Genomic DNA, 26,924 nt, shown 5'->3' on the forward strand with positions numbered 1-26,924 from the left:
GCGAGTGTTCCAGCCACTGCCAAGCCAACTCTCTTTTGATGTCTCTCTGGTTCTCGTGTCTCCATTACTATATGACAGTGATAGTAGAATTATCTGCATGCGTATTTTCTTTTTCTGACTCAGGTTCAGGATTATCTTTCCTACATTTTTCGTTATGAATGCATCACCCACAAGCACTCGGTAATTTTTTTTCTTTTTGGGTCATTCCCGGCGATGCACAGGGGTTACTCCTGGCTCTGCACTCAGGAATCACCCCTGGCGGTGCTCAGGGGACCATATGGGATGCTGGGAATTGAACCCGGGTCGGCCGCGTGCAAGGCAAACGCCCTACCCGCTGTGCTATCGCTCCAGCCCCTCAGTAATTGTTTTTGAACATCTGAGTAAAAAAATGCGCTCCATTTCTTCTGTTGTTATAAAAATTCTTCACATTCTTTGTATTTACTTGTGTAAAGACATATATAGCGTGAGTGAAAACCTTTCTCAGAGCATTATCATGAATTATGAGTTTTCACAGAGATTCCCACACATTAGCAGAAATTCGAGACTTGTCTTCTCTCCCCTGTGACCGTTTGGTGGGGTTTGGTCCATACCCAGCCGTCTCCCGGGTTCTCTCGGTGCTGAGGACTGAGTCTCCGGCATGCTGAGCCCGTGGCCAGCCCTTGGAGCCATCTCCATGGCCTCCACTCGTTGTTTTTACCCAGAACATTGAACCTAAGTTTATTTGTGTTTATCTTCTCTCAAGAAGTATAAACTACTCGGACAGAGAGACTTTGTTCTCTGTCCTCAATCCTTTCAACACTTTGTGGCTCACTAAATATTTCCTTAATGGCTGAGATAAATTTGCATTTTGCTAGGCTTGGATAAATAAGATGTGTGTGTGTGTGTGTGTGTGTGTGTGTGTTTACCTTTCATGAAAATTTGTTTTAGACCATTTGAGTGTGTCAAGAAAAGCCTTCAAAATATTCAAATATTATTTTTCTATCTATGTATTTTGGGGGCCACACCCGGCGGTGCTCAGGGATCACTCCTGGTGGTGTTTGGGGGGGACCTTATGTGGTGCCAGGGATCGAACCTGGGTCAGCCACATGCCAGGCAAGTGTCTTACCCCTGTCCTATCCTTCTGGTCTCGAAGCTTCTGTTTTCTAACCTTGTGGTCCCCCCTGCTCCCCTCCCCCTCCAAGAGAAACAAGCCAGCCGTGCTCAAAGAGATGAATCCAGCCTTTGTTCCAGCGGGTCCTTTCAATCTGTTTCTGGCACTGCCGTTGGCCTGGTGTGATCATAGTTGATCCACTGCCGACAACATGACAAATATTTTTGGTCCAAGTTGAATAGCAAAGTCTTTTCAGACAGGAAGAGCCCTTGTCAGCTGTTGATGTGGTGGCACCTATAAGCTCTCTGCCAGGACAGCCAAACAAAGCAGGGATGAGTTAGATGCTGAATTGCCACACCCAGCCCCATTCACTCTGGCTGGGGGGGGAGGGGCCCGGGGCGTTGTCTGGAGGGCTTGTTAAAAGGGATGGAAAAAATAGAAACCAGGGCATAAGCCCCACTCTCAATTTGGTCCTTCTGACTAATAGAAACCTAGAATGACCTACAGCAAGTGCTGTTATGAAATTGTGAATTGTAGTTCTAACTTCCTCAATAAGTGATATTTCTGTTCTCCTTAAAATCTCAAGGTATGAAGATTTCCTTGAAATGAAGAACCCGTTTTTCCGTTTTGGAGCTTGTTAAATAAAAATAAATTCATCTCTAGTTTTTAAATTCATTAAGTGCTATTGCTTTTGAAGTTACTCATTCAAAAAGATAAGCTTAATTTTTTAATTAAAAAACTGTTTTTGGTACTTTTGGGGGGCCTTATCCAGCAGTGCTCAGGGCTTACTCTTGGCTCTGTGCTCAGAGGTCATTCCTGGCAGGGCTCAGGGGACTCTAAGGGGTGCCAGGGATTGAACCTGCTTTGGTCATGTACGAGGTAAGCGCCTTCCCTACCTGTTACACTCTCACTCTGGCCCCAAAACATAACCTTTTAATTCACTTGCACATTGTACCTTCCATGAATCGTGACTTTCATGGCCCCCGTGTCTCATGAGGTGGGTGATGTTTTGTACTGGCATGTTCAGACTGTCATACACATGTGGGGAAATACACTCTCCATGACATACTCCATCCTTTCAAAGCCTGTAAACCCTCACTTAAGTCTGGTGTGTAGGCTCTTGGAAACATTCATGACATGCTACAAAACCAATCTGACTAGACTTTTATATAAACTAGAGTTCTTTCTTTTTGTGGGGACAGTTTGGGCCACACCTGAGGGTGTTCAGGGGCTATTCCTGGTTGTGTTTAGGGGCTACTCCTGGCAGTGCTCTGGGGACCAGACGGGATACTGGGGATCAAACTGGGGTTGGAGGAGCTGGAGCGATAGTACAGCAGGGAGGGCATTTGCCTTGTATGCAGTTAACCCAGGTTCAATCCCCAGCATCCCATATGGGTCTCTCAAGCTTCACCAGGAATGATCCCTAAGCGCTGAAGTTAGGAGTAAGCTCTGAGCACTGCTGGATCTGACGCAAAAGTGAAACAAAACAACAACAACAAAACTGGGGTTGGCTGCATTCAAAGCAAGCGCCTAACCTGCTATGCCATGTCTTAGTCCAAGAGTTCAATCACAAACATCCCCCCCCACCATGATCAAGCTGGTAAATAATGATCCCAAACACTTCTGATACTCAATAATTTGGATCCATCCATCTATCCACCTATCTACTCACATATCTATATACCCACCCCCCAATCATCCACCTGCCCACCCATCCACTCATCCATCCACCCATCCATCCACCCATCCATCCATCCATCCATCCATCCATTAATTCATCTGTCCACCTATCTACCTATCCGTCTATCCATTCATCTATCCATCTGTGTATTAGTCCACCCATCCACCCATCCACCTATCCATCCATCCATCCATCCATCCATCCATCCATCCATCCATCCATCCATCCATCCATCCGTCCATTAATTCATCTGTCCACCTATCTATTTATCCATCTATCCATTCATCTATCCATCTGTCTATTAGTCCACCCATCCACCTATCTACCCATCCACCTATCAATCCATCCATCTATCCACCTATCCATCCATCCATCCATCCATCCATCCATCCATCCATCCATCCATCCATCCATCCACCCATCCATCCAATTTCCAACTGTCTTATTCCAGAGCATGTGGCTCCAGTATCTGGTGGCAGTCAGGGCACAGGCTGGACCCCTGCACAGGGCACATCCTCCACCCAGAGCACCTCCCTCCCTCCCCCCCCCCCCCCCCCGCCAACCCAGATGAGGACCCTTGAGATGCATCATCGATGAATCTCACGTCACATCTCTGGGATGTGGAGGAACCTGAGTCCCCTGAGAAGACCACACAAACACTCACGTATACACACATGCATACATATGTAGACCCATGTCCTCTCAGATACATGCACACAACAGAGCATGCGGGCTCACACCGTCGCCTTACACACCCTGACTGTTTCTTCTTTACAAAATTAATGTCTGAAATGAAAGACGCGATGGTACTTTATTGCCAATGCCCGTCTCAACCAAATAAGTTTATATTTTATCTTTGAAAAGGCTGAGTTTGTGGTGCTCCCCATGCCAGCTGTGGGGGCATTGCTGACCCACGGGAGTTGTGCAATGGGCAGGATTTCTTTGCACTTAAAGGGGCCTCCTCACCCCCGTGCTCGGCGAAGCCCCATCCTCCAAGGGTCTCCAGGAGCAAGAATTGTGCCATTTCCTTCCTTATGGCTGTACCAAGTTTCTGTCTTCTGTAGCCTGCGAGCTGACAGCTTTTCTTCTTGCGTGTCTCGCCTTGCTCCTGTCTGGCAAATCCTTGTCCCGAAGAGGGACTACTTGGAAGAGGAGGTGAGCAACTCAGCAGCCTTAAAGGGGTCCCGCTGCCTCCACTCCCCTCCTTTCTTCCTCACTTCCTTTTTGTCATCCTCTGGGCAGCCGCAGGGACCCGGCCATCCTTGCCAGCTGGCTTTGTTCTCACAGCGCGGGCGAGGCAGGAAGCCTCATCTTCTCTCCATCGCTGCCCTAGGATTTCCTTTCTGGTCCCTCAAGAAGAACCTTGAGGGGCTGGAGCGATAGCACAGCGGGTAGGGCGTTTGCCTTGCACTCAGCTGACCCAGGTTTGATTCCCAGCATCCCATATGGTCCCCTGAGCACCGCCAGGAGTAATTCCTGAGTGCAGAGCCAGGAGTAACCCCTGGGCATCGCCGGGTGTGACCCAAAAACCAAAAAAAAAGAAAAAAAAAGAAAAAGAAGAACCTTGAAATTCAGCTCCTACTCCCCCGGGTCTTTGAAGTCGCAGACTCTAGAACAAGGATCATGTGGCTGGGGCGGGGATGTGGCCTTTCCATGGCAGCCTGCCTGGGCCAGGGATGGGGACCTGGCCTCTAGGTCCTCACGATGGACAGGGCGTGGTTGTCCCTGAGGTGGCTAATTCAGCAGCAAATAGCACCAGCCAGCAGGTTCCCACCGACCTCAAGCCACAACTGACTATTTACTAGTGACGTTGACCCGATTGCCTCATCCCTGTGCTTCACTCGTCTTTGAAGCAGGAATGACACGATCAGCCGATGTTTCACTGGTCCGTTGTGTGTTCTAAACGAGCTTGGTTCACTTAGAGCCGTCACGCAGACCTCGCTTGTTTGAATGATTTCTGCTGCTGACGACAGAAGCAGCTTCCGTGGAGTGTGTTGGGGGGAAGGTGTGTGGGACCCTGGTCTGAGCACCGTTGCAGATCACGGGGACTGACATTTTAAGAGATAGAGAAATACATTTTTTTTTTTTTTTGCTTTTTGGGTCACACCCAGCGATGCACAGGGGATACTCCTGGCTCAGCACTCAGGAATTACCCCTGGCGGTGCTCGGGGGGACCATATGGGATGCTGGGTATCGAACCCGGGTCAGCTGCTGTGCAATCGCTCCAGCTGTAAAAGGCAGCTTTGGGACCAGAGTGATAATACGGCAGGTAGGGTTTTTGCCTTGCATGTGGCCGACCCAGTTTCAATTCCTAGCATCCTATATGGTTCCCCCAGCACTGCTAGGAGTAATTCCTGAGCATCGCTGGTGTGATCCCAAAAGAAAAATAATAAAATGAATAAATAAAAAGTGTTACTACACCACAAGCTTAAACAAAAAAAGGCAGCTTGTTGATTCTTAGAATGATTGCATTGGTTTTTCAGCCGGGTAGAAAGCCGGTTCAAAGGGGTTGGAGCGCCTGCTTTGCTTGGGGAAGGCCAGGGTTTGATCCCAGCAATGAATGGCTCCCTGAGCACTGCCGGAAGCAAACCCCCTCCACCCCCCACAAGCACAGAACTGGGAACAGCGCCTGAGCACTGCTGTGTGTGGTCTGCAAAAACCAACCCCCCCCAAAACACCCAAGTGTTGGTCTCCTGGAAGTATTATATAATAAGTTTCCAGTGACTGTTTACTCAATGAATGAACAGCACTCTACCCCGCAGCAGTATTAAATCCATTAGCATCCATTAGCGGTCCAAAGGAAACTTGTATCTCAGTGAGATCGAGTCGGAGGAGAGGTGGGTTAGGATGGGAGCTGAGCGGGAGAAATAGCCCCCGTTCCAGAATCCAGGGGAAAGAGGGAGCAGGAATGCAGTGGAGGCTGCACGCTGTTTGCACAAAGACGTTAATGGCTGTATAGGTCAGGAACAGGAGGACCTGGCAGGAAGATGTGGCCTTTGAAATGAGACCAGCTTGATGCATCCTGGGCGAGGGAGGGAGGGAGCCAGGATTTCCCCTCTCAGGGCTGTGGGGAGGGTCAGAGTGAGGTGCGTGCGTGCACTGTGTTTGTCCAGGGAGTGGCCGTTCTCACGCGTGTCAAGATCGGAACAGTCCCTGGCTCACCGGTCTGGCGGCTCCCTAGGCCTGCTGGCTTCTCTAGCAGGTCCCGACTGTCTGTGGCTGCCCACGGAAGCCCTTAGTGAGGACGGATGCTCTGTGTCACCTGGTCATGGCAGCCACTAGCCCAGGCTGCATGCAGGGCGCACGCCTTCCCGTTGCTAGCCCCAAGGTTGCTCTCTTCTCTTTCCTCACCTTCTTTTTCCCCTCCTTTCTCCCTTTCTCTCTCTCTTTTTTATCTTTTACTCTTTCTTTTTATTTATTTATTTATTTTGCTTTTGGGGTCACACTCGGCAATGCACAGGGGTTACTCCTGGCTCTGCGCTCAGGAATCACTCCTCTCGGTGCTCAGGGGACCATATGGGATGGGTCGGCTGTGTGCAAGGCAAACGCCTTACCCGCTATGTTTCTTTTTATTTTTTAGTGAGATATAGTAGTTTATTTCTGGCACACCTGATGATGCTCTGGTGTTACTCCTGGCTTTGCACTCAGGAATTGCTCCTGGCAGTGCTCAGGGGACCAGGATGGGTGCACAGGAGCAAACCCGGGTCAGCCGTGTGCAAGGCAAGTGCCCTCCCCACTGTAGAATCTCTTCAGTCCCAGAAGCATAAGAGTTTTTAGGGAAAGAAATTTACTTAGATGTGTGGGAGAGAAAGAAGAGTGTTTCAAGAGGAAACATGGGCTTCTCCAGGGTGGAAAAGCCTCTTTGTCTCTCTCTGTCTCTGTCTCTCTCTCCTCCATACCCACCAGTGCTCAGGGGTCACTCCTAGCGGGCTTGGGGGACCATATGGGGTGCTGGGATCAAGCAAGGTACATGACCTGCCTGCTTTATAGTGTTTCTGGCCCCTGGGCCATCATTTTTTAAAAATAAATTTTAAGAAATTGGATTGAGGCACTGTGATACTCAGTGTTGTTACTGGAGGTTTCGTGTGCACATGATTCCCCCGCCATCCCCATCACCAGAGGACCCACCTTCCCCACCACGGAACCCAGCGCCCCTCCCTCTCAACCCTCTCAAGCCCCTCCTGCCCCCAAGTCAACTGGGGATCAGCTGTCCATGGTGTTGCCCTCTAGAGCGACTCCAAATGAGACGCCAGGGGCAGAGCAAAGTGGGCGATTTAGTCACCCTGAATGCACAACCATAATTTCCTAATGGACAGTTTTTACTGGGCCCAAGCCGGAGTCACTGACCCTCACTGTTATCACGTTTACCCATTTTTATCGTGGGGAGCACAGAGACGGCACGAAAAGCCGTGAATTGGCCTAATGCCACCGTGGATGATGTCACCGGGGCTCAGATGCTCACCGTCGCCCCTTTGACCCGTCTCTCGTGGACTGGGGCAGACAAGCCCCTTCTCAATCTACAAGGGGGACGAACCTCTTGGGTCTAGGCAGGATCCGCAAGAGGTTCCTGAGCCAGGGCCGGCATTACTCTCCCGCCAATTTTATGACCCTTGAAGTGAAGAATTGACCGGAGTGGCCCGTCTACCCTTTGGGGAATGAAGCAGTTTTGCTCTGGGGGCGGGGGGAGGGCGCCTCGGCACGCTCAGGAGGGCCCTGCGCCTCGCTGTCACTCTTGGCCAACCAGAAGGCTCCCTGCAAGGGCCCGAACGTGTGATGCTGTTTGTCCCTGCAGTGCCGGGGCCCCTGAGTTCTGGGGGCCCTGCAGGGTTGCGGCTGACAATGCTTGGGGAGGCCATGGGGCGGGGCAGGATTTGAACCCAGGTCGGGTGCATGCCCGGCACGTGCCCTAACCACTGTACGAACTCCTGGCCCCCGAGACAGATTGCTCAGTTCTGCGCTAAGTCTCATGGGGACGCTCACACAGCAGTGAGGCCACAGCTGCCAGGCCCCCGTCTCTCGGTCAAGCCAGCGATCCGCACAGAGCCCAGAGGAGCCTTCTGCAGCGGGAGGGAATCCTTCAGTTATTTTGGATTCTTCCCAACAGCAGCCCAAACATAACCCCCACCCGACCCCAAACTGGAGGAAAATGCAAGACGCCTTGGTTTGAAAAAAAAAAAAAAGCAAAAAACGACAGCAAAAAAGTAAATAAAAAAGAAAGTTCATTTACACTTAGGAAAATAGGCTTAAATATGAATGGGATTTTAAAATCAGAATATGAAGCAGCTAGAAGACAGTTTTCTTGGTTGGCAGAGATTCTAGGAGCAAGTCGGAAATGGACTCAGCCCGAGTCAAGGTGGAAGTATCTATACTGCTGCGTGGATGTGATATGTGTGAGTGTGTATGTGTGAGAGTATGTGTGAGTGTATGTGTGACTGTGTGTGTGAGTGTGAGTGTATGTGTGTGTGAGTGTATATGTGTGAGTGTGTGCGTATGTGTGTGTATGAGTGTGTGTATGTATGAGTGTGTGTGTGAGTGTGTGTGTATATGTGTGTGAGTGTGTATATGTGTGTGTTAGTGTGTGTGAGTGTATATGTGTGAGTGCGTGTATGTGTGCGTATGAGTGTGTGTATGTGTGTGTATGTATGAGTGTGTATGTGTGAGTATGTGTGTGTATATATGTGTGTGTGAGTGTGTGTGTATGTGTGTGTGAGTGTGTGTGTGTGTTTGTGTGTGACTTTTGCTGGACTCACCAGGCCGGCCACACAATGGAAGTGTGTGTATGTGTGTGTACGTATGAGTGTGTGTGTGAGTGTGTGTGTATATGTGTGTGTGAGTGTGTATATGTGTGTTAGTGTGTGTGAGTGTGAGTGTATATGTGTGAGTGTGTGTATGTGTATGTGTGTGTATGTATGAGTGTGTGTATGTGTATGTGTGAGTATGTGTGTGTGTGTGTATATATGTGTGTGTGAGTGTGTGTATGTGTGTGTGAGTGTGTGTGTGTGTGACTTTTGCTGGACTCACCAGGCCGGCCACACAATGGAAGCGTTTGTTTTCCTTCTCTTACTACCCCCCTCCCCCCAGTTCCAGGTCCCTCTGCCCAAACTCTAATGGAGCAAAAGAGGCTTCTGGAAAGCTCCAGCGCCAGCAGGGCCCTGCACGCTCGTGCAGCCCTGACTTAATTTATGCCCGGGGTTATTCCGAGAGCCGGGCCTTCGTGTGTTGTTCTCGGGGAGGGCCAAGTTGCTGCAAGATACTTGGGGAAGTTAGTTCTCCCTGTCACCTGGGATTCAGACCACGAACTGAGAAGGTTCGATTTATTTGATTTGATTGATTAGTTGGTTGGTTTGGGAGCCACACCCGGCAGTGCTCAGGGGACCATGTGACATTGGGGATCAAACTTGGGCCTCCTCCATGCAAAGCCCAAACCCCAGCCTTCTGATCTGTCGCCACGCCCCCAAAGATTCCGTTTCGAGCTAAGTCGTGTGTTTGTGAGGCGCACGCGCTGCAGAGGTGGCTTCCTTCCACACCCCATCTGTCGGCAAGCGCCGGGCTGAGCCGGAACCCTTTGTCTGGGTAAGGACTGCACTGGGGAGAAAGCGCAGAAACAGCACGGAGCTGGGGAGAAGGCGGGGTGGAGGAGCTGGCCCAGAGCCCCCAGACTACCGGAGTAAGGACTGGACAGTGGGAGAGGCAGCGTGAGTTTTCTACGGAACACGCAGGCCCTGCGGGGGGTGTGGGGTCACAGCACAGCGGCTACCCTGGGCTCGTGCATGTGCACTGTCCCTGCACGCTCCCTCTCTTGCCGGCCTCTGTCACCTCCCTGCCCCAGGACACGCCCTCAGCGTCTGTCTGCTTAGACCCTGCCGGCCCTCGGGACTGTCCCGTCCCCTGAGTCGGCATGTTAGGGAGACTCTCCCAGTGCCCGGCGGCCCACCCAGCCTCGGCCCCTGTGTTCCTGGGCGACCACGGCCCTCCGTGCCAGTGTCTGGGCTCGGCTTCCTGGCTCCCTCGCACCCACGCCCACGGGTGCTTCTCTGGCTGGTCACTGGGTAGGCATTTTCCCTCTAGGCAGGGAGAAGTTGGGGCTGGGGCTCCCTCTCCTGAGCGTCTCTGAGGGGTCCACGGTCAGGGCTGCGGGCCTCAGGCCCCAGGGTGGACGGCGTCGTGCAGACTCAGTGCAAGCCGTGTCCGTCTCATCTCCCAGGCCTTGCCTGCCGCGTCTCCCTTCTGCCGGGTTTCCCCAGAATTTTCACCCTCTCTGACCTATCCACCAGCCCCCTCTCCAATGCCTTTGTGTCTTTGCTCTTTTTGCTTTTTGGACCCGTCTCCATAATCGAAGCAGAGAGATTGTGCATTGAGAAGGCTCAAGCAGTTGACCCAGGTTTCGTCCCCTGGCACCACATGGTCCCCAGAGCACCGCTAGGAGTGATCCCTGAGTGCAGAGTCAGGAGCAAACCCGGAGCACTGTCGGGAGTGACCCCTGAGTGCAGAGTCAGGAGTAATCCGAAGCCATGCCCAGTGTGTCGCCCTCCCCTGAGGGGAAGGCCTGGGTGATGGCTCAGGACGCTGAAGGATAGACTCTGCATTTAAGAAACCCGGGTGTGAACTCCAGCACTGCATGATCCCCCGAGCACTGACTCTAGAGTAGCTTCTGACTACCGCTAGGTGTGGCCCAAGGATGGCACGGAAAGTAAGCAGGTCGCTTCCCGCAGACGGAAACAAAGGCGAAGCGCACGGCTTCTCGGCACGAGCTGGGCGCGGGCACGTTCTCTCTGGGCAGCCGGCGCGTCGGCGCGGAGGGCGCTGCTGGGCTTCTCCTGGCCCGGGGAGAGGGCAGATGGGCCGGGCAGCTGGTGGGGCTCCCGGAGCCCCTCGGCTCCCATCACCCACCTTCAGCGGGCAGCACGGAGGGTCCCTGCAGCAGAGGTGGGGGTGGGCTGGGGGAGCGCGCGCGCGCATGCGTGTGTGTGTGTGTGTGTGTGTGTGTGTGTGTGTGTGTATGTGTGTGTGTGTGTGTGTGTGTGTGTGGGCAGGTCTCCGGTCTCTGGAAGCACAGCATTATTTTCATTTGCTCCCGGAATGAAACAGAAACAGTGGCACTGGAGAGGGAGACAGAGACAGAGAGAGACAGAGACAGAGAGAGACAGAGAAAGGCTTGGTGGATGAGGCCAGGGAACTTCTCTAGCCCTTTGGTACAGGGCAGCCTACTTGGAAATAGCAGAGCCCACGTACCTGCTCCTCTCCAGAGAACACAGTTTCAGCGTCTAATCCCCGACCGCCCAATAGGGTGACTTTCTTAGGGCTGCTCTGAGCAATGATTGGGATAACGGCCGTTCAATAGCAAACGGTTGTGGGCACACATTCTTGACAGAAGACTGTCTGGTGATTTGGTTCTTGCTTTTTGTCTCCTCTGCAGCTAGATTGGGAGGCGCTCCCCGCTTCCTCTGCTGTTGGTGCTGCCTGTTTGTGGGGAGTTGTGTTTCAGGGTTTAGATCTTCCCGAGCCCGTTTCTGCCTAAGTCTTCTCCGCTTCATCCAGCTGTTCAGTTACAGGGTTTAGTAGCGAGCTGGAGCTGGGCAGCGCTAAGGCGTGAAGATGACCGGAACTTTCTGGAAGACCCTTCGCTCAGGAAAAGCACCCCTGCACCTCTGTCCTTCCTACTTAAAGCTTGGTTAACATTGGGTGAAAGTAGTGGGTGACGCTTGAGCTTCCTACAAGGAATTTTTATTGAGTTTAGGGAGCAGAGAGACGTCAGGAAATTGCAGCTGAGACTATCCATCCAGATCATATTTTATGGTTCGCAAATGGTTTTCACTGTGGTTTCCTGGCCCACCCCAAAGCAAAGCGCTCTGCTTTGAAAGGAGAAAGGGAAGAGGCGATGCGTTTGCCGTACCACACTCTTCACAGTCAGAGGCCAGGGGAAGGAATGAATTGCGGCCCAGGAGGAGGCATTTTTGTAGGGGGTGATGGAGATGGGGACGACTCCTGGCCCAGTGCTCGGGAGGGACGCCTGGCTTATATGTAACACTGAGGATTCAAACCAGGGCTGGTGGGACTCAAGGTAAGCGCCTTCAGCCCCGAGCTAGCTGTCTGATCCCAGAGCTAAGCCCAGGCCCACCTCAGGAGGACCTGCAAACTCCAGTGGGGAGAGCAGGTAGCTGCTCTCAGACAGAAGGGGCTTGTCTCGCACAGGAGGAAATAGTGGAGTGGAGTGTGTTAAAGACTCGGGGCTGGAGAGAGCGCAGGACACAAGGCACCCGCTCTGCACGCGGCTCTGGTGGCAGTTACTCGGGTTGGATTCTCGGCACTGCACCTGGCCCCCCGGGCCCCTCCAGAAGTCAGCCCCGTGCAGAGAGCCAGGAGCAAGTCCTGAACGCTGCTGGGTGTGCACCCCAAACACCGAAGAAAAGAAGTACGCTTTCCTATCTATGCTGGGCTTTTATTTACCTGGGAGAGTCTCTGGGGCTGCCACACCCCAAACTAAAGCCAGTGCTCTGGCTTACTCCTGGCTCTGTGCTCGGGGATCACTCCTGGTGGGGCTCGGGGAACCGTATTGGGTGCAGAGACCAAACCCAGATCAGTGGCGTGCCAGGCAAGCGCCCTACTCAATGCACTATCTCTCCAGCCCCCTATACTCGCCCATTGACAAAAGTAGATTTTCATATCCTTAGATTTAAGGGAGAAAGAGTAAGAATAAACAAAAATGGAATTGAGTTCAGAGAAAGGGTTAACCGTGATATTTGTTGTTCCTAAAATTCTGCGACTGTTTTTGCAATGCTTTAAAAAATAAAGGCATTGGGGCTGGAGCGATAGCACAGCGGGTAGGGTGGTTTGCCTTGCACGTGGCCAACCCGGGTTCGATTCCCAGCATCCCATATAGTCCCCTGAGCACCGCCAAAAGTAAGTCCTGAGTGCAGAGCCAGGAGTGATCCCTGTGCATCGCCAGGTGTGACCCAAAAATAAAAATAAATAAATAAAATATAAAGGCATAATTCAGCTTATGTGAACTTTCACGGGGAATATTTATGAAGCACCAAGCAAGGTGTTTTGGATAAATTTTGTTTGTGTTTTTTGTTTTTCGATTGTAGCTGTAGAAGATTTTGCCATAGGAGAGAACATTTGTGTGTGTGTGTGTGTGTGTGTGTGTGTGTGTCTGTGTGTGTGTGTGGCTTTTTGGGTCACACCTGGTGATGCTCAGGAGTTACTCTTGGCTCTGCAATTAGGAATTACTCCTGGTGGTTCTTGGAGGACCATATGGGATGCCAGGGATCAAATCCTGGTCAGTTGCATGCAAGACAAATGCCCTACCCGGTGTACTATCGTTTTGGCCCTCATTGCCTAAATATTCTATGTAAAAAAGTTGAACTATATGAGTACTAAATTTGACCTTGGTTTCTTTTTTTGGCCAAACCTGGAAATGCTCAGAAGTTATTCCTGGCACTGTATTCAGGAATCACTCCTGGCAATGCTCAAGGACCATTTGGGTTGCTGAGGATCGAACCTAGGACCAGTACCTTCCCACTGACTATCTCTCCAACTCTATTTGGTCTTTTTTACAATGGTCTTGATCATCACCAGCTACTCGTTTGTCTTAAAATTCCTTGTGGTGAGATAAACATTTTTATAATTTGCTAATTTGTTCCTCTTATACATACAATTCCTCATCCCCTCTTTTTTGGTTTTGGGGTCACACACAGCAGTGCTCAGGGCTTACTCCTGGCTCTTTGCCCAGGGACCATTCATGGCAGTACTCGGGGACCATATGTCATGCCAGGGATCGAATGAACCTGGTTTGGTTGCATACAAAAGCAATCACCCTACTATCACTTCGACCTTTCCCTCATTTTTTAATCTGTTCTGTTTTGCCTACTTTTTTTGGGGGGAGGTCACACCTGGCGATGCTCAGGGGTTACTCCTGGTTTTGCACTCAGGAATTACCCCTGGCGGTGCTCAAGGGACAGAATTGAACCCAGGCAGCCGAGTGCAAGACAAATGCCCTACTCACTGTGCTATTAGTCCAGCCCCTCCAGTTTCTGTTTTGCCTACTTTTAATATATATATATATATATATATATATATATATATATATATATATTGGTTTGTTTGTTTATGTTCTGTTTTGGGCCATACCTGGTGATGCGTGGAGGATCATGTGATGCTGGGGATTGAACATGGGGTGCCCACATACAATGATGGTGTCCAGCCCTTTGTCCCTCATTTCTTTTAGGAGTTTTAAAGTTATTTGGGAGTTTTAAGATTATCTGCTCGTTTGTTGTTTTGCATTTATAATAGTGATAATTTTCTTATAATTTATCATTTTGCCTACTATGAACTACTATTTGTTAGATTTGTTACAACCATTCTTTTTTGTTGTTGTTGGACGTCTAGATTGATTCCATTGATTTTTTTATTGAGTCACTGTGAGATAGATCCTTACAAAGATATTCATGAAATCTTTCAGCCATACAGTGTCCCAACACCCATCCTGCCACCAGTGCACGCTTCCTAGCACCAGTGTCCCCAGTTCCCTCCCAGCACCCCCATCTCCAACCTCCCACCCGCCTCTATGGCAGGTGCTTTTCTTCTCTCTCTCTCTCTCTCTCTCTCTCTCTCTCTCTCTCTCTCTCTCTCCTTTTGGACATTGTGGTTCGCAATACAGATACTGAAAAACTTCCAGGAATATCCCTTTACCTATTTTTAACACTCAGTTCTTGTCTACTGCGATCATCGTGATCATTTCTAGCTATTATTGTTACAACCATTCTTAATGATGAAATGAATTAAAACTTAATTTCCTTTTTTTTTCATTTTAGGTAAGTAACTGAACAGGGACATGAAGAACTGACATTTCAAATGACAACCATGTTGCAAAAGGTACTTTTGGTATTTTAATAATATATAAAAAGAATGTCATGAGAAGTCAATGAGGTTAGATCCTATCAAAGTTCTATTTTGGTAAAATCTGTTATGCAAATGTAAGCAAATTTAAAGATGTCAGTGCTTTAATAATATTTTAATTTTGAGAAATATAAAAAAGAAATTTTCTCTCTGTTGCCTGGGGGAATTAGCATGAGTATGATACGGAAATGAAGGAATAAATTGATTTTATCAAGATTTTCATTGGTGGGAAGAGGGAGGTAGAGGAAAGAATTTAGAGGCGGTAGCTGAAATGAATGCATTGGGATTTGTGGATCAGAGTCTTCTGTTTTCTGCCTGGGCTTCTGGTGTGTTTTCTGTGATCAACCATCGTCTTCAGAATTACTCACAAAACTCCTCTGAGTCTATGAGTAAGGCTTTTCGTTCTGGATCATTAAAATGGATAGTGTCAGTGCGGAGAACTCCAGATTCTACTGACTTAAAGAAAATGAAGCAGAATCCAAGGGAAGGGGGGAAGAAGGGAATATACAATCGGAAACAGAGAATAAGGATGCCCAGCTCGTGGGACCTGTGGCACACGTGACTCTGGATGTCTGATTGGTGGGGGTAGATTGTGGTGCTGGGTTCAGCGGCCAGACCCGGATTGTCACCTCCGGGAGTTGGGTCTGCTGGTGAGTCCTCAACCCGCCGGGGTTTGTAAAGTCACGATTCTCAGCTACGAGCATCAACCTTTAACAGGGTGGCCGGCGTGTCTGGTTCCAGGGGAAGTGGTGGCATGATGAGCGGAGACATGTGCTATTTCAGACCCATCCAAGCGTAGACTGTCCCTGTAACTCAGGTGACAGTTCATTAACGTGAACAGACCCATGGGATTACTACAAGAGGAAACAGCATCTGGTTTTATACAGATAAAGCACGTCTTTATACAATTATTTTTTGGGGGGGCACACCCGATGATGCTCAGGGGTTCATCTTGGCTCTGCACTCAGGAATTACTCCTGGCGGTGCTCGGGGGACCGTATGGGATGCCGGGGATCGAACCCGGGTTGGCCACACGCAAGGCAAAACACCCTACCCGCTGAACTATCGCTCCGGCCCCAAGTCTTTATACAGTATTTAAAAATGTCTCACTTGCTTAGAATATTCCTGATGGGCTTTGCAGGACTGAGAGCAGGGATATAAATTTGTGGGATTTTCCACGTGTAGCATGTAGAGGGCCGTGGACTTAATTCCAGACACCATCGAACAAAAAATTCAGGGAAGTGCAATATTTGGGGGAGGCTTTATCTGAAGAAAAGTTGGGGGGGAGTGCTTTTCCACCGGGTAGTTTATTCTCTTCTCACAATCGACACATAGTATCATTTTTTTCTACTTTGTGGAATTTTTCCTTTTTTTTTTTTATGCCAAGTTTGACTCAGGCAGTTTCCTTAATACGGATGATGAAAGTATTAGATAGGGCCCGGCCTTATTATATTAAATTTTGGGCTTTGCTTCACTTTCTTGAGAGAGCAGTGAGGTTTCGAAGGGGGAGCAGTCGTCTGGGCAGTCGCATGTTTGAAATGCGGAGGTCGTCTGTGGTGGGCGTGGGGGGTCGCCGTCTATCTCCTCGTTGGTGTCTCAGCCCGAGCCCCAGTGGGACCCCTTTCCTGGCACATGATAAGGAGCAGGGCACCAGGGTCGGACCCGGGCAATGCACCCGGCACTGGCAGAGAGTAACGCAGGCTTCGTCAGACTCGCTGGCTTGGCCTCCCGTAAGTATCCCCCGTGACTTGGCCAGAGTGTTGGTGGCGTGGGCAGGACAGGCTGGCGGGCATTGGCTGAGGAATCAACCGGGGTGACGAGACGGAGTTCGCCGGAGAGAGGCCTCCAGCATCTCCTCTGCCAGTGAACGTGTGCGAGTCCTGGCCGTGTGGCGCAGTCAGGGAGCACTGTGCAGAAGAGGGGTGGAGGGAGGAGGGAGGCCCACCCTCTGCCCGAGGACGGTCCCTGCGGGGCAGTGAGCCCGGATGTGCAGACACAAGGAGGGTTCAGGACTCAGAGGGGAAACAGCCTCGGGAGGACCCAGGATGGCTTCGGGGTTGCCAGAGGGGGCGCCCTGGAGATGTCAGGGCCCAGCCGGGGCCCGGGGGTCCTTACTAAGGGCCGAGCTGTGGCTGAAGTCAATGGCGGAGCATTTGTGTGTCATGGAACTCCCCGGATTTTGCCAGTGAAGTTTTAAGTTTCCAATTTGATGGTGCTCTTTCGTCCACTAGTGAAGATCATAACAATTCTTGGGTGGTAAGACCCCTCCCTCCTTCCTTCCTTCCTTCCTTCCTTCCTTCCTTCCTTCCTTCCTTCCTTCCTTCCTTCCTTCCTTCCTTCCTTCCTTCTTTCCTTCCTTCCTTCCTTCCTCCCTCCCTCCCTCCCTCCCTCCCTCCCTCCCTCCCTCCCTCCCTTCCTTCCTTCCTTCCTTCCTTCCTTCCTTCCTTCCTTCCTTCCTTCCTTCCTTCCTCCCTCCCTCCCTCCCTCGCTCCCATTCTTCCATACTCCCTTCCTTCCACCTGCCTTCCCTCCCTCCCTCCCTCCCTTCCTCCCTCCCTCCCTCCCTTCCTCTCTCCCTCCCTCCCTTCCCCCTTCCTTCCTTCCTTCCTTCCTTCCTTCCTTCCTTCCTTCCTTCCTTCCTTCCTTCCTTCCTTCCTTCCTTCCTTCCTTCCCTTCCTCCCTCCCTCCCTCTCTCCCTCCCTCCCTTTCTCCCTCCCCTCCTTCTTCCCTCCCTTCCATACACGGAGCTGTCCTCAGGCCTTACTTCCAGCTCAGTGCTCAGAAGTTACTCTTGGGGGTCCTTGGGGGCACCTAACATGATGCCAGCCCCCCCATAGAGCCTGTACCCCAGCCCTTTGGGCCATCTCCCTGGCCCCTTCCCCACACATTTACATGAATCCACATCTGCACATTTTAGAGGCAGTTGTCCCGGGAAGAGGGGCCGGACCCAGCCCAGGGCACTAAGGCCAGAAGATGCCACCTGGGGACCAGCCCAGCCCTCTCAGTGCACAGCTGCCCCTTTTCTCTTGCCCGGGGCTGCTCAGCGGTGCAGAGAGAAGACTGTGAACTGCCGGCATCTATTAGAAGCTCTTCTGAGCTCTTGAAAAGTGATGATACGCACAGATCTGATAGGAAAAGCCCATGAGAAAGGCGCTTTATTCAGCTCCCGGAGCCACGAACCCTGTGCAGAGCTGCTCTAAAGTAACACCCTCCGGGAGAAAAAAAGTGGGTCCTGAAATATTCATTGTTGTAAGGCTTGAGGGGAACAAGCACGTGTTTATCATGCGCCTGAATCTGCTATCTGTGGCCCGCAGCAGAGGAAGAGTGAAATTTTGCGGAGGGGTTGAATAGGAACTTTCAGCAACCCGGCTTTATTTTTGGCAACACTCCAAGGCCCGGGAATCCTCAAACAAAAGGGGTGAACTCGGCCCTTCTGCAAATATGCATATTTCTACTCAGTATAATCAGGCAAGCAGAGAACCTTCCAGAAAAACCAATTATCTTTTTTTGTTCCCCCTACCTTAGAGGTTACAAAAATGTATTTGGAGGACAATGAACCGCTGGTTTTTTTTTTTCTTTTTTAGCAGCAATATTAGAAACAATATGCTAGAATGTGCTAGAACAGGCTGTAATTAGCAGTTTTTGAGGAAGGGTCAATACTCATTGGTTGGTGCTCCCCAAATAATTTATCATCGTTGACTGATGAGCCTGAAGATTTCTAACTTGGACAACTTTCCTGTAGGCCTTTTTTTTTTTTTTTTTGGTCACACCCGGTGATGCACAGGGGTTACTCCTGGCTTTGCACTGAGGAATTACCCCGGCGATGCTCAGGGGACCATATGGGATGCTGGGAATTGAACCCGGGTCACCTGCGTGCAAGGCAAATGCCCTCCCCGCTGTGCTATCGCTCCAGCCCCTTCTGTTGGCCTTTCTTTTTAAAGTAAAAATAGTCTATTTTCAATATATTTTCTTTTTCTCTCTATTTATTTACTTGAGTTTCCTGGTCATGAAATCTCTGCACAATCCATTTTCTATCTCTGCACTTCTATGAGATCAGTTCTGTGAATTCACTCGGATTGTTCATATTTTAAAAATTTAAAAATAAGATCAATGGATTGATAGCTGTTGTTTCAGTGTCTTATTTCAACTTAAAAATGAATACATATACACATACATATTTCTTCCTATTTAGATACAGTGATTTACAAATTTGTTTATAATGGGGTTTTAGGCATCCAACATTCCCACCTCCAATCCCATCATCCAGCGATCTAATTCCTCCATTCATGATCCCGAATTCCCTCCTGAAATCCGGCCCCAGGTTTTTTGTTTTTCAGTTTTTTTTTCTTTTTGGGTCACACCCGGTATTGCACAGGGGGTCACTCCTGGCTCTGCACTCAAAAATTACTCCTGGCGGTGCTCAGGGGACCATATGGGATGCTGGGAATTGAACCCGGGTTGGCCGTGTGCAAGGCAAACACCCTACCCACTGTGCTCCAGCCCCTGGAAAAGGCTCGTTCTGAAGTGGAGATTCTCGGTGGGTAAAATGTGTATTCTAGAGAAGTCACAGCACATTGACTCCAGCCACTGGTCACTTGGATCAAGACCCAAACGCCAGCACCAGCATGTTCAAAAATCTCTTTCAGTGACAGGAGCCGGGTCAGTTGTGGCCCGTGCCGTGGTTTCTGGAGGGTGAAGTCTGTAAGCAGCCGAATGTCCTCTCTTTGTTGCTCTTTGGGCCACACGGGGTCGTGCCGAGGGGCCGTGCACTGTGGGAGTGAACCCAGCCCCTCGCCTGCTCGCCGAGTGCGGGCGGAGCTTCGGCTTCATTTCCTCTAGTGCTCCCACAAGCCGGTCAGCCCGGGACCAAAATTGGAGGAGAGAATATTTGCACATTTCGCAGTTTCCAGTTTCTAGACGTTATTTCAGGAAAATAACAGGTCGGGGGGAAGCACTGACCTGGGTCTAGAGAGACCTCTAAGGCTTCTTGCCTATCTCTGTGGTTTTTTAAAATTAATTTATTTTTTATTTTTTATTTTTATTTATTTATTTTTTTTTGGTTTTTGGGTCACACCCGGCGATGCACAGGGGTTACTCCTGGCTCTGCACTCAGGAATCACCCCCGGCGGTGCTCAGGGGACCATATGGGATGCTGGGATTTGAACCTGGGTCAGCCGTGTGCAAGGCAAACGCCCTACCTGCTATGCTATCACTCCAGCCCCCAATTAAGTTATTTTTTAAAGTGGTTCATGATTTATTACATTCAATGTTCCAGCACCAATCCCACCACCGCTGCACCTTCCCACCGCCATTGCAGATCTCTGCTTTCCTGATTCAGCATCCGTGGCTGGAGTGAAACACTCCACTGCATTAGACGGCTCATGGCACATGCGGGAACGAGCTCTGGCTTGCGTGTCCTCTACACGGGTGTGAGCTGTGCTTGCTGTGTTTTCCCATCTCTTTCTTTAAAAACATTAGGAGAGGGCTATATTGAATATTGCTGGAATATTAAATATTTATAGAATGTGAAGTATTTATACGAAAGCCCACTAATTAGCACTTCAGAATGTTTTTTTATTTCCCTTCTGGTGATGGGGAGTTTTATGGCAAAATGAAACTTATTTTAAAGCTCTCTTCTCAGTGCAACTTCTTTCCTTATTGAGAGGGAAGTTATTATCATGATCACTTTCTTACTAGACAATTAAGCCTCCAAGTAGCTAAGAGAATGGCTCGGTTTCATGCACCCCTAATAAAAGCTACTAAAACTAAGTACTCTCTCTTGTTCTTCAAACAAAAGAGGCAGGAAAGACTAAAGGAGGGAGAGAAGAAATGAGACTTGGCAGAGGATCTTATGATTTCTTTAGCATGTCATTTAAATGGTATGTTTTATCTGGGAGGAACTTACTTTGCACTTTTCACTCATCCATTGCCTAAAGTTGCATTTTTGATCAGGATTAATACAAAGAACTGTCTTATGAGGAAGTAATGAGGAATTGTCCATTAGTGGCATCTTTACGGCACCACTTTATCTCCCTTCTGGAGATAACCATGGGGTAAGATGAGGTGTGGCTGTGCAGGCTATTGTGTGTCTTTGTGTGTGTGTGTTGCGGGGGCGGGAGGGGGGGCACACCGAGCAGTGCTCAGAGAGTCTTTCTGACCCTGTGCTCAGGAGTGAGCCCCTGGTGGTGCAGAGCTTGTGGGGTGCACCACCAGATTCAGCCTTATGGGGCAGGGCGGGGTGGGGGTTAGGCCCTTAATCCTGTACCCTCAATTCAGCACCACAATCTTATTTTTCCTCCTTCACACCTGTTTATTTTTTTAGAATTTGCTTGTCTGTTTTGGGGTCACACTCAGAGATGCTCAGGGCTCAGGGCTCAGTCCTGGCTCTGCACTCTGGGATCGCAATGCTTGGGGCGGGTCATATGGGGTGCTGGGGATTCAACCCAGGTTGACAGCGTGCGAGGCTAGCGTCCTCCGTGCTGTACATGGCTCTGGCCCTGTGACCTAGGTGGGGAATGATCTCGGCTTATCCAGCTGTCTCGAGTGGCACCTCCTGCTTTGAAAAACAACAACAAACTCCAGAGGTTTATGGCCGCCTCTTCCAGAGAAACAAACAAACTCACTGCCCCTCTCCCCCCGAACTCGGCCTTCTTTAAAACAAATAGGAAGCACCCCTCCAGCCCCCTAGTTGCAACCCAGGCTGCCCCTGGGGCATGACATCACTCTCTTGGGGACCCACAGCTTTGGGGATCGAAGGGGCCCAAAGAAGGAGTGAGTCCAATGTCCTTCCGGTCCAGCAGATTCAGATTCCACTGTCACAGCTGGAATGACACTCAAGGTCAGAGCACAAAGCCCCTCCCGCTGAAGGAGAGAGCCGGGCGCAGGAGGGAAATGAGTCTGAAGACTCGGCTTCTATTTTGGGGCAGAGTGATGAGACACAGCGCTGTGATATTGGTGCAGGGGTGGGGTGTGGGGGGACTCTGGGACTCAGCCCTCTCGGTGGCTCTTTCTTCTAAGCAGTTTCTGGAAGGTGCATCTTAACCTTGGGGCGAAACTGAGGGACGCTCCCCTCCCTCCTCCCGACTTTCCCCGTGGAATGAGCCTGCGACTCAGAATTGAATGGAGTCTCAGAAATTGGATTTTGATTTCTTCTGGAGTTCTGGCGGCTCTTCTGCTTCCTCAAGCACTTTGTAGAGAGAACTCCTTAGAGGGGGAGACTGGCTCAAGGTTTCTTAATCCCAGAATCCTCAGTAATTTGAAGCTCACCGTGTGAGAGCAATAGAAATATAGAGGGATAAACAAATAAATAGTAAACGTCAAACTTGATATAAAGAAACCGTTAGCAAGATCATGAGATCTGACAGGAAAATATTGCTACCAAGATTATTTTTCAAAACTGGCTAGGCTAGAATTGTCAAATAAAATATAGAGTGATGTATTTTATTTAATTTTAAAATTTTTATTTCATGTAGAAAAAAGTGACAGCAGTTGGTACAATTCTAAGATTGAAATGGATAACAAAATTGCAATATTAATAACAATAGATCTAGAAAATAATTTACGTGAACATTGTTATAACAGATTGCAGGGTTGGTAAGTCTTTGTCTTAAGAATTTATCAAGATTTGGGGCTGGAGCGATAGCACAGCAGGTAGGGCGTTTGCCTTGCACATGGCTGACCCGAGTTTGATTCCCAGCATCCCACATGGTCCCCTGAGCACTGCCAAGAGGAGTTCCTGAGTGCAGGGCCAGGAGCATTGCTGGGTGTGACCAAAAAACCAAAAATAAATAAAATAATTAAAATTAAAAAAAAATTTTAAATGAATCACTGTGAGGTACAGTTACAGACTTATAAACTTTCGTGCTTACGTTTCAGTCATACAATGATCGAGTACCCATCCCTCCACCAGTGCCCATTCTCCACCACCAATGGTCCCAGTATCCCTCCCACTCCTCACCCCGCCTCTGTGGCAGAGCATTCACTTTTGCTCTCTCTCTCTTCTTTAATAAAATAATTTGTTAGGCTTTTTGTTGCTTCCAGAGGTGTTTTTGTTTTTTGTTTTTTAAAGAAGAGGAAAGTTTTTAATTCATTTTTTTGCTTTTTGGGTCACACCCTTCGATGCTCAGGTCCCAACTCCCAGCTCTGCTCTCAGGAATTACTCCTGGTGGTGCTTGGGGGATCATATGGGGTGCCGATGATTGAACCCAGGTCAGCCATGTGCAAGGCAAACACCGTATCTGCTGTACTATCACTCCACCTCCAATTTTTTTTTCTTTTTGGGTCACACCTGGCGATGCACAGGGGTTATTCCTGGCTCTGCACTCAGGAATCACTCCTGGCGGTGCTCAGGGGACCATATGGGATGCTGGGAATCGAACCCGGGTCAGCCGCATGCAAGGCAAACCCCCTACCCGCTGTGCTATCGCTCCAGCCCCTCCACCTCCATTTTTATCTTTTTATAGTTTTTAGTTTTTGGCTCTTAGGCCACACCCATCAGTGCTCAGGGGTAACCCTGGGCTCTGCACCCTCGAAGCCCCGGGGACCCTGTGGAGTGCGGGTATCAAATCTGGGCTGACTGCATGCCGTGCAAGTGCCCTACCCACTGCCTTGTCTCTCTCACCCCTTTCTCAGACAGTCTGAAGAGAAAACAAGCGAACACTGAATGTAATAGAGCTCGTGATGGTGAGTAAGTAATATCTGCCTTAGGGGTTGGATCGAGCGAGCACAGCAAGTGGAGTACTTGCCTTGCACATGACTGAATTGAATTTGATTCCTCGCACCACATGTGATTCTCCAAGCACTGCCAGGAGTCATCCTCTGAGCACAAAGTCAGGAGTACTCCCCGAGCAGTGCTGGTGTGGCCTCTCCCCCTGACACGCATGCACTCAAGTGCACAACACACACACACACACACACACACACACACACACACCTGCCTTTGGTGGGGGGTGTTAAAAGCGTATGAACTAAACGCTCTAATCAGCTTTATCACTGGGCCGGTTTCAGTGAGGATACGGGGTGACCTATTAAGTCCCCTTTGATGCACCTTACAATCCTTCACTCTAGCTGTCAAAACTTGATGAACAACCAGTCTATCAAGTAGAAATTCTGGGTTTAGCCTCCTAAATAGTAAAGCATCTCAGCAAAACATTTGTAGTCCACACATACCTTAAAGAACCTGCAGTGAGACCCTCCTCTCTCTCGTAGCCGGACGGAGCCCCCTCACTCCCCCTGCCTGCAGTTTGCATCCAAAGTCCCACGCTTTAGCAACAGAATGTGGGGCTGGGGGTGGGGGGCGCTAGGTCCCCGGCAGAGCATACGCCTCGCCTCTGTGAGGCCCTGAGCTTTATCTTAGCTCTGCGTCCTCCCACCCTCCAAGACCCCCTATCACAGGTGGCCATAGCCCTGGTGAGCCACTGCCCAGCAGTTTGGGATGTGGCTGCTATGAAAAAGAGAAAGAGCTGGCAAAAGTAGGGAATGCAGGTGAGATCTGCAGGTGGGTGTCTGAATGAGCGTTGGCGTTTGTTGTGATACAGCATCGGGGTCTCCACTGAAGGCATTTCCATGAGTCATTCATGGGTCCTATTTTATATCCCTTTCTCCTCTCTTTTTATAGCTCATTTTGTAGCTTTATCCTCTCTCTCTAAAATACTGCAGAAGGGACTTTTGTGGATCAAGGTGAGCTAAACAGAGCCCTGCTCGCAGGGAACTCACAGCTAGGAGGGAACGAGGGCCAGACCACTTGAGGGCTATATCTGGGCACGGAGAGGCACCAGGCTGACCGGGGGGCAGTGGATGCTCAGAGAGGAGGAGGAGGAGGATGTGCAGGGGCAGCAGATGCTCAGAGGAGGAGGAGGATGTGCAAGGGCAGTGGATGCTCAGAGAGGAGAAAGAGGAGGATGTGCAGGGGCAGTGGATGCTCAGAGAGGAGGAGGATGTGCAGGGGCAGTGGATGCTCAGAGAGGAGGAGGAGGAGGATGTGCAGGGGCAGTGGAGGGTGCAGTGCCAGGAGTCTGTGCCCCGGGCGGCTTTGAGAGGTGGGTCCTAAGAGTCACACACAAGTGCCTTGAGCACCCGCCTTCTCGTGCCAAGCCCCCAGTAAGACAGATGTTATGGTAGTGCCTTTGTTTTATCTATATGCACGTCCCACGGCAGATTATGGATCTGTTCTACACATTTGTGTTGCTGCCACTTTCTAATGGCAGGGGGGCGGGGGGGGCAGGGCAAGGGGCACCCAACTGTGTTTCAGGCTTCCTCCTGGCTTTACACTCAGGGATCACCCCTGGTGGGGCTCCAGGACCCTTGGGGGAACCAGGGATTGAACTGGGGTCTGCCACATGCAAGGTAAACGCCTTGACCCCTGTGCTGTCCCGATAGCCCCTCTTCCTCCTCTTGGAGCTTCTGTTTCTTTCAGATTTGGTGGTGAAGGAGCGTCTTACTCTCCACCACCACCTGGGGTTCCTGAGGAGGGTCAGCCTAGGTGAGGAACGTGGGAGTTACCCCGGCCCCTGTCCTGCCCAAGTATTTCCCCCTGGGGGTCCTGTGGAGAGCTTCGTGGAAACTGCGTCGTGCTAGCATGCAACGCCAGCCACTTGCACGCTGCCGTGCATCATCCTGTGGTGCAGATCTAGGCCCGCTCCTCCTGGTTCTGCCCCGAGTCCCTGCCTGCTGGACACAGAAACTTCTCTCTGTCAGCACCCTGAGATTCGGGGGTTCCCGTGAGCCCCCCCTCCCGGCACTGATAGTGTGAGGGAAACAGTCCCAGCATCTTGTTTCATACGATTTGAAGTGGGGTGCCGGCCCAGGTGTGGGGGTCCACCTTTACAGGCAGATGAGACGTCCTCAGGCACCCTGTGTGAAGGCAAACATGGGAGCTGAGAAGGAGAGAGCCCCATGGTGCGGTTACAGTACAAGAGTAAGGTGCCGTGGCAGGAGCGGGCGTCAGGCCAGGCCTGCAGTCAGCGGAGCGGCCGGGGTGCAGGCGGGACAGGGGCCGGTGTCTTCCCCGAGTCTGGCTGTGGCTTTGCCTGGCATGCGCTGCCCACGGCTTCCTCCCCCCATCCAGTGGACAGTAGGCCCGGGAGGCAAACAGGTATCTCGCCAGACCCACCCGGTGCCTTGGACGCACCTGCTTAGAGCAGCCCGAGGGGTGGGAGATTCTGGACGGTTCCGTGGCCCCGCAGGGGGCTTCATCGTCTACCTCTCGCCACCCCTTCGCACCCTAGAAATGCCACATGGGGCAGGTGCTGCGACAAACACCCCACACTCCTGCAGGGGGGCTGGCTTTGAGTTCATTTGGGGTCCCTGTGCATGCAAGATAACTGACCATCTCGGAATTTGGGTGGCTCCCCCTCACCCAGCACATTCAGTGAGGAGCTGAGTCACGGCTGGAAAAGCAAGGCAGGAAGGCAGGGTGGGGAGTGTGGCGAGGATTCTTCCCTGGAGGAGGGCTTTGAGGATGTACCGCATCTGAGAGTCCCACTGATGGGTGGGCGTGGGGGGCACACCCAGGGCAGCTCGCCCCCCACCCTGCTGCCTGCAAGCCTCATTTTGGAGCACTTACGAACCAGGGCACCCACCCTCCCAGTTCCCAGAGCTGGGTCACCGGCCAAGGCCTCTGTTATGCTAGGGAGGGAATCCTGGGTTTTTTCCTTGTCTAAAGAGCAAGGAAAACAAATTTAAAAATCTTGGCTTGTGCCAAGGCAAAGGATTTTGGGAGGGGGCCCTTGAAGGGAGGGGGCTCATCCCTGGTGGTGCTCGAGGCTCACCCCTGGCCCTGTGCACCAGGATCTCTCCCACAGGTGACCCGGGGACAAGGCAGTGCTGGCCACGTGAAGCACGTGCCCCTTCGGACCATCTTGGGGGCCCTGAAAGAGTGAAAAATTCAGCTGAACCCCCCCTCAAGTCTAAAGCAGAAGATACTTAATTACTGCATAATGGCTCGATGAAAGATAAGTGCGTCTCCAGCCTGAAAGCCACTTTTGACTTGAAGTCTACTTAGCCTTAATTTTCAGGCCATTTGGCTAAGTGCCTCCATAGCGACCATCTGACCTCCGTGATTTGTCATATGCCGTTGCTTGCTTCCTCTAGCAGGCGGGGTCAGCGTGCTGGCAGATTGCAGTTGGCAAGGCGAGGGGGGGGTCTGTGAGGATTCCTCAGTTGCTGCATGAACTGGGGATGCCCTTTACCCACCAAGTGGCGAATATTTCTGGCTTGCCGCAGTATGGAACGAACGGGAAGGCGGCAGGTTAGTTA

The 26,924-nt window shown here is 50.7% G+C and overlaps 1 protein-coding gene across 2 annotated transcripts in view; it reads left to right on the top strand.

The window, feature by feature from the left end:
• Positions 1-26,924, top strand: part of ANK2 (ankyrin 2) — a 580,173-nt gene that overhangs the window by 113,723 nt on the left and 439,526 nt on the right. The window contains exon 2 of one of the 2 annotated variants that reach the window (XM_055143285.1): positions 14,585-14,645. The exons of the other annotated variant lie outside the window; for it this stretch is intronic. Coding sequence (XP_054999260.1) covers positions 14,625-14,645 — 21 coding nt within the window. The 5' untranslated portion in view covers positions 14,585-14,624. The remainder of the gene's footprint in view (positions 1-14,584; positions 14,646-26,924) is intronic. 2 annotated transcript variants of the gene reach the window in all.

Source organism: Sorex araneus, chromosome 6, assembly GCF_027595985.1.
Source record: "Sorex araneus isolate mSorAra2 chromosome 6, mSorAra2.pri, whole genome shotgun sequence".
Taxonomy (NCBI): Eukaryota; Metazoa; Chordata; class Mammalia; order Eulipotyphla; family Soricidae; genus Sorex; species Sorex araneus.